The sequence below is a fragment of the Neofelis nebulosa genome, chromosome 4, assembly GCF_028018385.1.
Source record: "Neofelis nebulosa isolate mNeoNeb1 chromosome 4, mNeoNeb1.pri, whole genome shotgun sequence".
In the NCBI taxonomy this organism is placed as follows: Eukaryota; Metazoa; Chordata; class Mammalia; order Carnivora; family Felidae; genus Neofelis; species Neofelis nebulosa.
In genome coordinates this window covers 118,147,327-118,162,444 of record NC_080785.1, presented here as the reverse complement: position 1 = coordinate 118,162,444, position 15,118 = coordinate 118,147,327, and the positions used below count along the sequence as shown (strand labels likewise).

The window sequence follows — 15,118 nt, the reverse complement described above, 5'->3', positions numbered from 1 at the left end:
AAAAAAATAAAAAAATAAAAAAAAAGTGCTCTTTAAAAGGTTTGTTGAAAATGACGTTGGGCAAACTGTGAGGTCATATCCTCCAGAAATGATTATTAAATCTGGTACATCTCTTTGCTTAACCCCACCCCTCTATTTTTAAGAAATGAATTTAGGGAACCTTCCTATAAGCATCCAACATTAGCTTGGTTGAGGTCCGTTTGGGGTCATTTGTCCTCACATAAAAGAATGTACATCTTGCAATACAGGAGACTTTGTAAGAACTAGCATATAAAATGCCCCCTTTCTGAGGGGTTATCTTCGGGGATAAAACCTTACCTTCTGTTCAGGTGCTTTTTGTAATTTTAATCAGATTAGTTATTTAAAGAAATGGCAGAATAACTTTAAAGAGCTGGATTGCAAAGATGTTAATTGCATCTGAGAATGGTTTTAACTTTCAAATGCACATATACAAAAGTAATGATTCTAGTGTGTCTTAGTGGAAAAAAGGAAAAAAAAAAAGAAACTTGTCCAGCTCTAGCAAGACTGCAAGTTTTTATTGTCTACATTGGTGGAAATTTCCACCATAAGTAAGATGGTTTTTGAAGGATTATTCTCCCTTAGAGATTAACTTGTAGAAAACTTTTTTTTTTTTTTTTTTTTTTTTTTTTTTTTTAAGTAAACTCTGTGTCCAATGTGGAGCTTGAACTTGCAACCCTGACATCAAGAGTCACACACTCCACTGACTGAGCCAGTCAGACGCCCCTGAAAAACCTTTTATGGGAAATTTCAAGAATATTCAAAGTAAATAGACTAGTGTAACAAATCACCCAGTTGCCTGTCACCCACCTTCAGGAGTTCAGATTAAATGTTAAATGTGCTGCAATTTAGGTTATCTTGTATCTTAGAAAATATTATTTTTTTAAAAAGATTTTTTTTTTAATGTTTGTTTATTTTTGAGAGGGAGAGAGACAGAGACAGAGCATGAGCAGGGGAGGGGCGGAGAGAAAGGAAGACGCAGAATCTGAAGCAGGCTCCATGCTCTGAACTGTCAGCACAGAGCCTGATGCAGGGCTCGAACTTACGAACCGTGAGATTGTAACCTGAGTGGAAGCCAGACGCTTAACTGACTGAGCAACCCAGGCACCCCTAGAAAAGGTTCTTGTTTGGATATTTCTGTTACTCAGGAAAGGAGTAGCAAGAAGAAAATCTAAAGTGGGAAAGTATCCTATGGGAAGTTTATAATTCATTAACATTTTTGTGACCAATAAAATGTGACCATTTTGTTTCCTTTTGGAGTATGGGTAGAGGTATGGAAGGTTAGTATCCTCAGTAGAAACAAAAAAAGATTTCTTTTCCATTTTAAGGAATTAATCAATTTATTCATCAGGCTTCTTTAGAATAAATTTTTTGTTATGTGATTTGTATTTGCTTATACAAGTATTTTTAGGAAAACACTTTGTAAAGTGTGTTTTGCTGCTCAAGCTGACTGGTCTTGGAGGGTATAGATGGCTTCGTTAACTAAAAGAAACTAGGAACAGTCTTTTTTGCATGAGTTGAGATCTATGTGTTTACTGTATTTCTCAAACCTGATTTGTATAAAAGTGACATGGAGAATTAAATACGGATTCTTTGGGACCCTGTTGAATTAAAATCTCTTAGGGTGGGGTAGCCTTAAAAAGCCCCCAGTTGGTTCCAATATGAAGCTAAGTTCAGGAACCATTGCCCCATTTATTCTACAAATTAATTCATCAAATATTTGTGAGCACGGTATGCTAGGCACTGTTGTAAGTGTTTGGAAGATATGAGTGAAGAAACCAAAAATTCCTGACCTTCGGGACTTCTGTTTTAGGCAAAGCTAAATTGATTTAATGTAATGTGATCCACTTAACCATTGCCATGTAGTGGCTGAAACTAAATGTTTTACTTTGCTCTCAGTTTTGTGAGTGAGGAATTCAGAAAGGTCTGGACAAGGCAGGTCTTGCTTGGGGGTGGAGGTGGTGGTCTGTCATGTGCTTCTGATGCAGTTCTTGGGAGGCCTGCATTCCGAAAGTTCATCAGGTCTGGATGGGCAAGGTGCTTGCTCATGTGGCTGGCAGTTGATGCTGGCACCTACATGGGACCTCTCTAGCGTATGGTCTCGGCGTTCTGGCCTCTTCTATGGTGGCTGGCTTCCCTGGGAGGAGCAAGCTGTCAGAACAGAGGGGAAGCTGTAAGGCTGTTCTGACCTAGCCTTGGAAGTTGTCCAGTGTCCCTCCTGCTGTGCTCTCCTGAGTGTTCTCCTGTGAGTCACTAGGTTGCCTTAGGTTTGAGGGGAAGGGAGGGGTCACAAACCCCACCTCTCCATGGGGAGTAGTGTTAAAAGCATTTGCAGACACATCTTAAAACCACCTTGACTGTGCAGTTTGCATTTGGAATGTATTGGAGACACATTAGAGATGAGACCTGCTGGGTGCTGCTTTTCTCTAAAATCCCCAGCACACCAGGTGTTCTAGAGAGCAGATTTTGTCCAAAGGGATCATTCAGAAAGGGAGTGCAGGAATAGCATCCCCTTTAGGGATGGTATTCTAAGACTGTGGTCACAGTTGTTTTCCTGAACCTGATATGACTGGTTATAGCTGTAACATGGCTCACATTCTGGAAATTACAAGGAAACCAGGCAGAAAGTAAGCCAATGCAAAGCCTTCACTGTGGCCAGAAAGACAAGCCAGAGTTTATGTTCTGTGATGACAGAGTGTGAGAGGCTGTCTTCATTCACACAGGAGGGCTCACCCGTTGTTTGTTTTCTTTTCTGCAGCCTAAAGAAAGGGAGGTGGTGATAGAGCGCACCTCTTCAGGAAGTGACTGGTCTGATGTAGACGAAGTCTCCACAGTCCGATTCTCTCAGGAGGAGCCCAGCTCGCTGAAACCCTCCACAGTTCCAGAGCCTTCTGCCTTCCCCACTGACTATGTCATGTACCCAGCTCATTTGTACAGTAGTCCGTGGTGTGACTACGCCAGCTATTGGACCAGCAGCCCCAAGCCTTGCGGCTACCCCTCTGTGGGCACCGGCAGTGACACGCTGCAGGCAGGGCGGAGCAACCGGGGCCTCCTGAGTGATTGTCCCCCTAACTCTGCAGCAACTTCCCAGAATACTTCCAGAGACCAGGAGGCAACAGAGGAAGGCACATCCCAGAACTCCCGTTCATTTCATTTCTCCAGAAGCTCGGAAGAAGAGGTGAAGGAGAAAAGAGCACTCCAGGAGGAGATGGCACCACGTCCCTGCGGAGGCCACGCATCCGGCTCCCTGCCAAGGAGCCATCGGGGGTCAGGCCTAGAAGAGGGTTTCATCGATACCCACTGTCACCTGGACATGCTGTATTCCAAGTTGTCTTTCAAAGGGTCCTTTACCAAGTTCAGAAAAATTTATAGCAGCTCCTTCCCTAAGGAATTTCAGGGCTGCATCTCTGACTTCTGTGATCCTCGGACACTGACTGATTGCCTGTGGGAGGAGCTCTTGAAAGAGGATCTGGTTTGGGGGGCCTTTGGCTGTCATCCTCATTTTGCACGTTACTACAGTGAGAGTCAAGAAAGAAATCTTTTGCAAGCCTTAAGGCACCCCAAGGCTGTGGCATTTGGGGAAATGGGCTTGGATTACTCGTATAAGTGCACCACGCCTGTCCCAGAACAGCACAAGGTAATGAGGGTCTCCTTAGTTTGCTCACAGTTTTATTTCCTCTGTCAGTTGTTGAAACCCAACAGTAAAGCTTTCTCTGCTCTCGTATCTAGAGAATTCAGAGCCCCTAAAAATGTGATGGCTCTTGTCCAGACCCTCAAGATGTTACTTGTCACATGATTCACCAACTATTTCTTTACACTTGATTGTGTAGGAGAGGGGGATAGGTACTCTGTGACATCTTATGGCATGATATATATATATGGCAAGACATTTGTTACTCTTTTTGGGAGGCAACCAATTTTGTTCAAACTATATTTTTAATCTGATTCTAAAGTTAAGTATGTTAGTAGCAGAATATTTTGAAAATACAAAAACATGTAAAGAGAATTTCCCATCCTGCCAGAGATGACGACTATTACCCATCTTAGTACTTGCCCCTGTCCAAGTATTTTTTTGAGCACAGACATTTGCCAGAGGAAGGGTGGTTCGAGTATTTCAAGGAGCAGGACAAGAGGAAAGACCCTCCCACGTTGTCACTGCTCACACTGCCAGGTTACATTTGTTGTAGAATTTGTTGTGTGCTGTCTTCGTGCTGATGATGCCTGGTAGGCTGGGTCTGCATGCCCAGTACGTTCCAGGCCTTGGTGAGAGGGCTCGTGGATGCCAGCCTGGGCAGAGTTTAGCAAGCCAGCTTTCCCTTTAGCATTGTCCCCTGCCCGGCTCGGTCAACCTCTGCCATGCGCTGATACTGTGCCCCATTGATGCTTGCATCTGTGGTTAACGGTGTGAGTTAAGAGAGGGAATCTTGTAGAGTCAGAGGTTTCTTAGTTTTCCCTTGACCAAAGAGAAAGTTTAGAGAAGGTGTGGTACTCTTCTGCTGAAGGACTCCAGACCTTTATACACCTTTAGGAGAGAGATTCCAATTTGAATACAGTTGTCCATGGCAACCAACTTGTGTGCAAGGCTTAAGAGTTAATTTACATAAGAAACGATTTCAGATGCTCAGATGCTCCCAAAGGATCTCTTTAAGATGAGTTTTCTAGGACCTGCTACGGTTACTAAATTTGGAACAGGGTGATTTTGACTTGATCTAATTTTCAGACAGGTGGGATTTTATTTGTGCAAATGTTTTCAATTTTTTACTTTAGTGAGTTTCTAGTGTAAATAGTGTTTGTGTTCAGAATTAGGTTTGTCTTACACAAACCTCTTGCGTGTCCACAGTTCTTTTCGCTAATACTAGAAAGCTTGCAGTTCCTGGCTTGTGGCAGTCATAAACTAGTCCAAAGTGAATGGAAGAATAGCTAAATCTGAAGACATAGAAAACAGATTTTTAAGAAAGTGAGGAATATTTAATATTCAGCTTTCCTGGTTTGTTTCCCTGGCTCAATGCAGGTGTGGTATGGAAAGAGGAACAGTTGAGAAATGTATGCACTAAGGCAACTGGAAGGAAGAAGAGTATTGTGTTTAATTGTATAGCTGGGGTTGATTGAATGCCTACTATGTGCCAAGAAACGTACTAAGTATTTCACAGTAACTTTTCCCTTTATTAAGTTATTATGGTAACGGGGCACCTGCGTAGCTCAGTTGGTTGAGTGTCCACCTTCAGCTCAGGTCATGATCTCACGGTTTGTGAGTTTGAGCCCAGTGTCAGGCTCTGTGCTGACAACTCAGGGCCTGGAGCCTGCTTTGGATTCTGTGTCTCCCTCTCTCTGCCTCTCTCCTGCTCATGCTCTGTCTCTCTCTCAAAAATAAATAAACATTAAAAAAAAAAGTTATTATGGTATCAGATCTGCACGTAGAGGCCCATATGGCGTGCCGCGCAACAGACATCTTGAAGGTGTAGCAGAGGGTGATAAAATCCTGTGGATATCATCTGGCTTGGTGAGAGGGGACTCATGACTGGAAAATGGCGATTCAGAGGAAACACATAGCTGGCAGCGGGAGGGGAAGATAAAATATTTCTGTAGAACACTGACAACCACCAGGCTGGATGGAGGAAGTGGATGCCTTGTTCTTGATGTAAATCTGCACTCAGGCACCAAAGTGAGAAGTGGTGGGACCTAACAGCTACAATAGGTGGATGTCTGCACGGAGTTGGATTTACCTAAAAGCAGAGTGGTTGACAAGTTCTTGATGAATATTTTACCTTATGAAGGGAAGAAGATAAGCTGATGGAAGAAACCGTATCTGGCTAAGTGATAGGGTGCCAGCTCTGGTTGGTTATTAGAGCTTGGTTTCTGTTACCTAGTATTTTCTGGAAGGATTGGGAAACAGAGGAAAGCAAAAGAATTGGGGGAAAATTCAATAGTTACCCTGCTACTCAGAGTGAACCACTGTTAACTTTTTCCTTGCTTATCTGTGTGTTCGTAGATTTAACTGCCTATTGACTCCTAAAAGTTAGTTCCTGGATAGTTCAGGTATGAGTTGCACACATCAGCTAGCATGACTATCAGAATCTCTTGGTATCTGGTTTCAAAAGACAGGGAGAGTGGACTGGCCTTCCCTACCTGGGCTGTCTGATCCAGGCGGTTTTTGCCTCTAGTTGTGTTTGACTGAAATTAATTACTGGGGAATTGAGTATGCAAGAGCTGCCTGGGCCACCCCTAGGAGAGACTGATTGACTCAGGAATTCCTGGAAATAATGGATCCGTGGGAGAACCAGAGCTCGTACAGGCAGAAGAAGAGTAATTATGCTGGGTCAGTAGCTTCCCCCCGCTTGATTCCCTACTGGTGTTTGTCAGCTGGATTCCTGGTGATGACAAATGCTCTAGGTAGCTCCAACCCAGCCACAGGGTCCTGCCTTCTAACACGTCTTCTCCCATCTGCCTGTTTTTGAAATTTGGATGTTTTACAAAATGTATTTTTAGTATAATTGTCCCTTGTAGAATTGCAAGGAACAAATGGCATGTCTAACAAGAACCTGTCATAGAATCATATGTCCATGCTTTTTAAAAAAGAAGTTAGGAAACAAAAATTAGTTTTGAATGTTTTTTCCACTTCTGAAAAGGTTCTGGTTTCAAATATATTTTGAAAAAAATAGGCTTTTTATAACAGCTTTGTAGTATTCTACCCTAAGGCTATAGTTTGCCATTATGAACAATTTTTTAGAAGCAGGAATTAAGCCTTGGAAATTGAATCTCTTGTGACCTCCGGCTTCTGGAGGGACCCAAGGAGGGCAGCTGTGTTGGGGAGGGGATCCAGCGAGCGCTGTAGATACAGGGCTAGACCGTCTTTGAAGACTCTACCAAGCATTCTAAGATTTTGGTGTCTGTGGTCATTTTCCTTTTGTTGAAAACACAGGTTAAACAAGAATGACATCAGAATTGGTATTGGTTCACTGTCACTGTTAGAAGAGGAAGCCCAAGCATTGGACTTGAAGATGTCATTCTCAAGTGAATATTACAGGACTCAAATTACCAATAGTAGTTTATTTGATGTTAAAAATGCAAACATGAATTCTGTTCCATTGTTAAAAAAAAAAACTCATGGAAACATTGTTTTAGATGAGGTCATTTGTTTATAATGAATTAATACTTGTGTTCTAAAGCTGAACTTGTTAGAGGAAAGGATAAATTCTAGCCCCTTTTTTATTTAAATTCTTAACAATATGTGTATTTTACTAGTGATTTAAAAGTGGCTAGAGTTTGTTGTTGTTTTTTAAAGGTTAAAAAAAATGAAAGGTAGTGTATCAGTAGGTATTCACCTAGAAGGATATCTGATTTTGGTTGAGTAAAGAAAGTGAGTTGGAGAAAATAGGTAGTTTATTTTTTCAAATACTTGAGCACCTTTTGAGATCCACACATTGTGCGGGTGTGTGTGTGTATGCACGTACAACTTTGGAACTTGCGTGGAAGGGGATTACCTCTTGGGGGTAGGCGTAGAGATGGGTACGGTGAGGGGAAGGACATTTAACTTGATGTCCCTGAGCCCTGCCCTGCCCCTGCAACCCCACATAAGCATTGCATGGTGGTTGCTCTGTGGAGTGCCAGGGTTCAGATGTGGATTGTGGTGCTCCAGCTTCCAGCTGCGGATCCCTTGCCCTCTCTTGGAACCTCCTCTTCTTCAACTGCATGACGGGCCAACAATAGTATCTTACCTTAGGGTGCTTGCGAGAATCACAGGAATACACCTAAAGAGCTCTGAGCTCTACCTGTGAGTCAGCACCCAGTAAGCGTTAGCTGTTATTATAATACATTATGTAGTCTGCAGAATTGGGGACGATGGAGGTGCTCACTGCTCTGGGTGTTGTGGAGGTAACAGGCTTCTGGAGTGGCTCTGACCCACAGGTGTCCCTGTGCCTTTTCCCAGGTGTTTGAGAGACAGCTGCAGCTGGCCGTATCTCTGAAGAAGCCCTTGGTGATCCACTGCCGAGAAGCTGACGAAGATCTGCTGAACATCATGAAAAAATTTGTGCCCTCAGACTACAAGATCCATAGGTTAGAAGGCTGGAGCTTCGGTGGGCAAATAAGAGGAACACTTCTTTCTGTGTAGGATATTAGTTGGAAAAAGGAAAACTCACTGAGGAGAGGATGATCCTATCAGGTCTTTGTGACATAGTATCCCTTCTAAAGATGAAGTATTAGATTCAATCATGTGAGATTTCTGATATTTGACCATTTTTCACATACACAATGGCAATTTCATATGGTTTGAACTGATATCCTAAATCACCTCTGAGCAACAAAGGGGCTTTCGTGACCCCGGTCCCTGGTGGCAGGCTACAGTGGAGTCTGAGCTCTCAGAGATGAAGGCCCTTGATCTGGGGAGAGATCACTGTGTTGTCCAGTGACTTAGCAAATAGAGATCATTCCAGGGCACCAAAAAAAAAATTCTTTCCTTTTTTGAATTTGAAAGTTCATTTTCTAGCCATTGAATTTCACGATGCATTTAATCTGAATTGTATCTAGGGGCTCAGTGTGGTAAACTCTTGATCTCCTACCTGGGAGATCAATGCCTAGCTGTCCTAGGCATTTGGCTCGGGGTCCCTGGGAGCAGCTGTGGAGCCTGGCAAGTGACTTCCCGCAGAGAGTAGGGCTGAGTCGGGCATAAGTTGCTGTGGGAGCCAGAAGAGGGGCTGTTAGCTTAGCTTTGCTAGAAAGGGGCCAGGAGGTAATGCCTGGGCTGGCTCTTTCAAGATGGGTGAGATGGGTTAACTGAAAAAACGGAGCCTAGAACCTAAACCAGGTGTTGACAGGCAGCAGAAGGCAGTGGATTATCAGGCTAGACCGCCGCCTTTCAGGTGCCCAAGCGGAGAGGGCGACCTCTCTGATTGTTGTAGCACACACCAGAGATGAGGCACCGTCCCTCAGCCCTTTTGGGTGGGTTGGTTGGCTTCTCATGGCTTTGTTTGGGGATGGCTTTGAAGGAAGTCTAATGGGGGACAGGTAAACCAGGGCCAAGACGGCTCAGCGAGGTGTTGTGGCTGGAAGAAGCCCTGAATTTTCCGATTGGTTAACAATATAACAGTGGCTTAAGAACATGAATGGATAACACATTCAGAGAAAATTGACCTGTAGTCCCACTCTCTGATATCTTCATTTTTTTGTTTGCTTCCAGTTCATTTGGCTGCAGACATAGTTTTTTACCTATTGTAACTGTAATCTTGGAGGGGCCACAGGTTTTAAGTCTGCTTCTCTTCTCGTGTTATAAGCGCACCCTGTCCCTATATTGCTGCTGGATATTCCCTGTGGTGGCCACTTCGAGTGGCTGCGTGGGATTGGGCACAGTGATGGGCTAACTGCTGAGCTTTGATCGCTGAGAGTCACCTTGGGTCTTACCGTGTTGGAACCATGGTGTTCCCGTCTGGCTACTGTGGAGTCCTTCTCTTGGATGAAATCTTTGTGTTTCTGGGAATTTGTCCACACAAAATCATTTGAAAGGGCCACTGTGTCTTGGGGGCAGTTGGGGGCTGTTGCAAAGGGGGCTGTGAGAGGGGCCCTGATCTGGAAACCCTCCCCTCCCCCCCACCAGGCACTGCTTCACTGGCAGCTACCCAGTCATCGAGCCTCTGCTGAAGCACTTCCCCAACATGTCTGTGGGCTTCACAGCAGTCCTGACTTACTCCTCGGCCTGGGAGGCCCGGGAAGCTCTGAAGCAGATCCCCCTGGAGAGAATCATTGTGGAAACGGACGCTCCCTACTTCCTGCCCCGACAGGTAGGGGTGGGTCATCAGGCTGAGTTGAGGCGGCGATGGGGGGAGGGGGGCGGTCACCTTTGCAAGGTTGGCAGGCCCAGAGCCCCAGTGACTTCCAGGTTTCACCCTTGGCTGTGTAGATGTCTCCTTGTTGTTGCTCTGCAGAACCAAAAGTCTAGGGGGCTGAGAAGCTGAAGGGTAACCACTCTCTTCCAGGCAGTGCAAAGCCCTACCCTGTAGAGGGTAGTCCAAGGAAGCGTGGGACCCTGCTCACCCAGAGCCCCCCATGACTAGGACTCTCCCTGCACCTGCAGGTAAAGGGGTCTCTACAGGGCAGCCCCAAAGAGGTCCTTGCTGGGGAAGGGACGGGGAGGGGGATCTGTGTAATGACTGTGCACAGAAGGCACAGTGATGTTCTGAATGCTTGATGTCTTCCAGGTTCCGAAAAGCCTCTGCCAGTATGCCCACCCAGGCCTGGCCTTGCATACGGTCCGAGAGATTGCGAGGGTCAAAGATCAGCCGCTCTCCCACACCTTGGCCATCCTGCGTGAGAACACCAGCCGCCTCTACAATCTTTAAGCAGAGAGGGTGCAGTCAGGAGAAAAAGGTCAGACTAGAAAAGGTCATCGAGATCACGTTACATGTTTTTTAAAAATCAGGACAAAAATTGGTTTCTCTGCATCTTCTTACTGGAGAGAATGTAGAACATAGGGTGAGCATTTAGCCTGATCTGTCTTGAGTGAACTTGGTTTGGGACCTTCTTCCTTTTCTCTCCCCACCCCTCCAGGACAACCAGTGGCCTGACAGAAGATGGGCTGGTTTGCTCTCTGCCTGTATGTCCCAGGTCAGGGATGTGTCTGAAGAGAGCCCCTTGGAACGGAGGAAACCAGGACAGGATGTTTGCCTCGAAGCCCCGTCCTAAAGCTCTACTTCCGGCTGGGGGGTGGGGTGGGGAGCAGCGTGGAGCAAGGCGCAGGTAGGGTCTACCTCCCAGGGCAGTCAGTGACGCAGGAAGGGGCTGAGAGGAGGGCGCAGCGAGTTCGCCACTCCAAGTCCTGATGCTCTGCAGCCTGCGACTTTGAGCAGTCTTCACAGACCCTCTCCTACTCGTCTGAGCACCTGTGTGTGTGTAACTCAGCTCCTGGGTCTCCGATATAAAGATGAACTCCCAAGTGGGAAACCTCCTCTGGGGGACGTTAACTGGAGCCTTGTCTCGGAGGTTTATGGTCCTTCAACCGAGAAGTCCTCCCCTTCTTTCCCTGGATAATGCTTCGGTTCGGCTGTCCCCGCTGCTGCCTCAGCTCTTCTTCAGCATGAGTGGAAGACCTTGGCTGCTCGTCTCACTGGTTCTTCTGCCATCGGTCTGGAGGGGCGGGGGACGCTCACTGTCCGGGGGAAGTCCTGGCCAATGGGGATCTGGACAGACTGGGGGACTCCAGGAGGAGGCCTTTGGGAGGAAGAGGACCCCTGAGAAGGTGTTTCTGCTTACCGATGCCCCCAGGGCTACAGCTCGGTTGTGTTCATCTGGTAAGGGTTCAGTTTGCAGCAGATGCGACCTGCTAGTCTGCTGTTGGGACGTCCCACCTGCCTGTTGCTCCATTTTTGCCCCATTCTCCTGGAACACTGGACCAAGAATACTTCTGTTTCATCCCATGTAACAGCCCCTTATGTGCCCCACCCGGGTTGAGAGGTAAACCAGTTTAATTCTTCAGAACTCTGTTGGGGCTGCTCAGCCATGGTGTTGCTTTTGCCGCACATGATCTTAGCCAAAAGGCCGAGAAGCGATGGTGTTGCTTATGCCGAACAAACAGGCCTGGTGTCTCTGCCTTTCAGTCCCCTCCCAGGGCTCTCTCTCCCTTGCCTTTGCCTCATCTGTGTCCTTTCTCCCATGTTGGAAGTGAGCGCCTCTCCTTTGACTTTTGAGAGGCTGGGTCGTCAGGTTCTAAGCTGTGCTCTGCTCCCTGCCTGGTATATCTGTTACAGGCCCTGGAAGGTTCTAATGGTTGAGGGTTAAGTGTGAGGACACTCTGCACTTTGTCCAAAAGGATCCTTTACCCCAATCTCCCACAGTAAGACGGGACACCTTCAGTCCCTTGTCTATTTCTTGGAGGCCAGTAGCTTAATTCGTGAAATCCATCACTTAATGCTGGATTTCTCTAGGGGTTTTTGGAAGGTGCATTTGAGCCTCGTAAGCTGAAAGGGAATGGACTTAACGTTTCATAGCTGGTGTTTCTGTCTTGGCCTGGTGCACGTGTCACTGGCCTGGGAAGCAGGCCTTGATTCACTGTTGGCCTTCCATGGCTCAGCTGCGTGGCATTGTCTGTGCCTCCAGTTTGCCAACGCGGGGAATCGGGGGCTTGCTGTCCTGCTTGGAGGACTAAGTATTTCAGAGCGCTCTGTTGTCCCGCAAGTGAACTGCAGCCTGTACACCTCCTTTACAACAAGCCCTGTCAGTCAATACTCGCTGCACTGGAAGCGGAGTGGTCCTGTGCTAGAGGGCTAAAAGTGATGACTAAGTGGATGTCTCTGAGCCTGTGCAGTCTCCCTGCCAAGGTAAAGCACAAGGTGCTATGTACTCTCATCTCTAGGGTTTAAGATGATCATTTCTGTGCTGTTACACAGTGGAACATGACTTGTGTGGGCGGTGAAAGCTGGTGGGCATTGTTTTTGACTTGATGGCTGACTTGATTGTTTTTGCTGTGCTGCCGGAATGCCTCTGTATGTCCCCCTGCCCCTTTTGGCCATCTCTTTCTGAAAATAAAGTGATGGGTCTTCAGCCAGCTCCCGTGCCCTCTGTGGTTGGTTACACTTCTCAGAGTGATAACAATCAAGTTGTTGCCCAGCCTTGTAACCTGAGAATCCAAAGTTGGGGAGAAATTCTCGGGTATACATGTTATGTCTCTGCAAAATTAAACTGGTAATAAGAATACCTGGTACCTTCCTTCTTCAGAGTTCTGCTGCCCTCGAACATTAACCCATTTTACTGCCTGGGAATTCCGATGTACTGCTGCTTAGCAGTACACAGATCTTTGCTTTTCCTTTCTCCCCCCGGAGCACTGCAGTAGGAGAAACGGAGTACACAAGGGTAGTGTTGACAGATCTGTTGTAGTGAGGTGAGTCTTTGGACTATGGCCTCCTCTGATGCCTCTGGGCAAACTTGGGAGGAAATTCTGTGTCACTACTTTCAGTCGGTCCTCTAATTTTGTGCCAAGGTATTACTGAACACAAGTGCACAAGCCAGAAGTAAGCCTGTAAAAAGGAAGGCTGTGTTCCAAGAATGCTACAGATGCCTGTGCTGATTTGACGCCTGTGCTGATGCCTCGTTCGAGACACGGTCATCGATGATGCATCTTCAGCATAATTCCATCACTTTGTTTCCTCCATTCCTTCCCAGGAGAGCACACGGTTGATGGCATCTGCTCAGGGGTAGTCCTATTTGTGGCTAGAAATCTGCTGCTCTCGGCTCTTGTGGTGCTTCCATCTTTTCCTCTGTATTAAGTTTGGGACCAGTTACTAATTGTTTACCGTCAGCACGTTCACGTTTGCATCAGTTTTATAAAATAAGGGCAAATGGCCACTGAGCTACATAGTGACGGAACAGACTGCATCAAACAGAGATGGCTGAAGTATTGGTCAGTGGCCGGCCAGCCCCTGGATCACAGTGAGCGCTCGTTCGTCAGTGATGGTTGGGGGCGTATCCAGATTAAAGAAGGTAACTAAGTGTGGGTCTTCATTCTTACGTTTGCACGCTGTCAGATGAATGTCTAAGCACACACCTATAAGTGTATAGTAAGTTAAATACATGTTACTGTACTAAGGTAGCAGGTATATTATAAAAAGTTTTTTTTTTTATGCTCCAAAACCAAAGTTTTTTATAAGGAGGATTTTTTTCCCCCAGCAAATATGTCGCTTCCCCCAGGGATAAATACATGCTCTTTCAGAGAAACTTAAGCTAGTGGCATCATTAAATGATGCATGGAGGCATGGGTTTAAGAAAGCTGACCTAGTCATAATCTCACAGTTTGTGAGTTTGAGCCCAGCATCGGTCTCTGCAGTGATGGTGCGGAGCCTCACTGGGAATCTGTGTCTCCTTCTCTCTAGCCACTCCCCTGTTTGTGCGTGCTCGTTCTCTCAAAATAAATATTAAAAAAATTTTTTAAAGGCTGACCTAGGACCATTTTGGAAATGCTACATTTTCTCAAGTGTTTCCTCTGCTAAATTTTATTTGTCAGTTGTTGACTTGAAATTGTCCTCACCCCACTTCGATGTATTATGAAGGAAAATGAAAAACAAAAGAAGCCCCTTGGATTGTACGCAGTCAGGCAAGGGAAGCAGGGACTAAAGATAAACCCAGGTACCATAGCTCTGGATAGGAGTCAGCAACAGATTTGCTGGTTGACTTTGGAAAGTTACTAACTTCTCTGAACTTCTGTTTTCTCCCTCTTAAGTGGGCTTGTGCAAGTTAACTGCGACTACGTTGAGTACATATAAGTTTATAGAACAATGCCTGGTGCACAGCAGGCATGCAGTAAATGGTGATGGTTCGAATAAATGAATGCCTGCTATGTGCCTGGTGTCCGTGTGGGGGATACTGTGTTCAGTCTTGACAGTGACCCAGGGAAATAGGTGTTTTACGTGCGATGAGCCTGAGAAATTCATTGTCTTGGTCTGGATCATACCTCTGGGATTCAAATTTGGGTCAGGCTGAAGGTCCTAGCTTTGCATCACATCATGCTCCCTGGCCCAGGAGTGAGAGTACTTGTTCCACAGTGGGTGCTCAGCATCTACTTCTTTTCTTTTTCTTTTCTTTTTGTCATTCACTCAACTTATTTTTTTTTATTCTCAAGTTAGCTAACATACAGTGTAGTCTTGGCTTCAGGAGTAGATTCCCATAATTCATCACTTCAGTATAACACCCAGTGCTCATCCAACAAGTGTCCTCTGTAATGTCCACTCCCGTACCCCCCAGCATGTGTTTCTTCCACAAATCACCTAGGTAAGTGGGAGAGTGCTTGTGAGTCCTTTGCAAGAGGAGTAAGCCCTTGTCTTTGTTTTGGAAGCATCAGGTGACCGTATTCCCCTCATGGCCTGACACCCATGCTGCCTTGAGCTCAATCCATGCATGCTTCTTGGGTTGCCAGCTGCCTTCCTAAGCCACTTTGACCATGTGTGAGCCTTGGATCCCCCTCTGGCTATTGAGAAGAGGGCTGACAGTGAAGAAAACAGTCAGCAAAACTAAAAGGCAACCGACGGAAGGGGAGAAGATACTTGCAAATGACGTATTAGATAAAGGATTAGTATCCAAAATCTATAAAGACCTTACCAAACTCAACACCCCCAAAAAACCA

The 15,118-nt window shown here is 45.9% G+C and overlaps 1 protein-coding gene across 4 annotated transcripts in view; it reads left to right on the top strand.

Annotated features, from left to right (window-relative positions):
* TATDN2 (TatD DNase domain containing 2) overlaps positions 1–15,118 on the top strand; it is an 83,027-nt gene that overhangs the window by 14,000 nt on the left and 53,909 nt on the right. For 2 of the 4 annotated variants that reach the window (XR_009260709.1, XR_009260708.1), the window contains exons 4-8: positions 2,777–3,655; positions 7,946–8,073; positions 9,608–9,791; positions 10,209–10,377; positions 10,558–11,460. Coding sequence is in view for 1 of the 4 variants with exons in the window: in XM_058726012.1 (XP_058581995.1) it covers positions 2,777–3,655; positions 7,946–8,073; positions 9,608–9,791; positions 10,209–10,349 (1,332 nt within the window). In the remaining 3 variants the exon portion in view is untranslated. Of the gene's footprint in view, positions 1–2,776; positions 3,656–7,945; positions 8,074–9,607; positions 9,792–9,986; positions 10,085–10,208; positions 10,378–10,557; positions 12,551–15,118 lie in introns of those variants that run through there. The other 2 variants (XR_009260710.1, XM_058726012.1) reach the window with 2 other exon arrangements.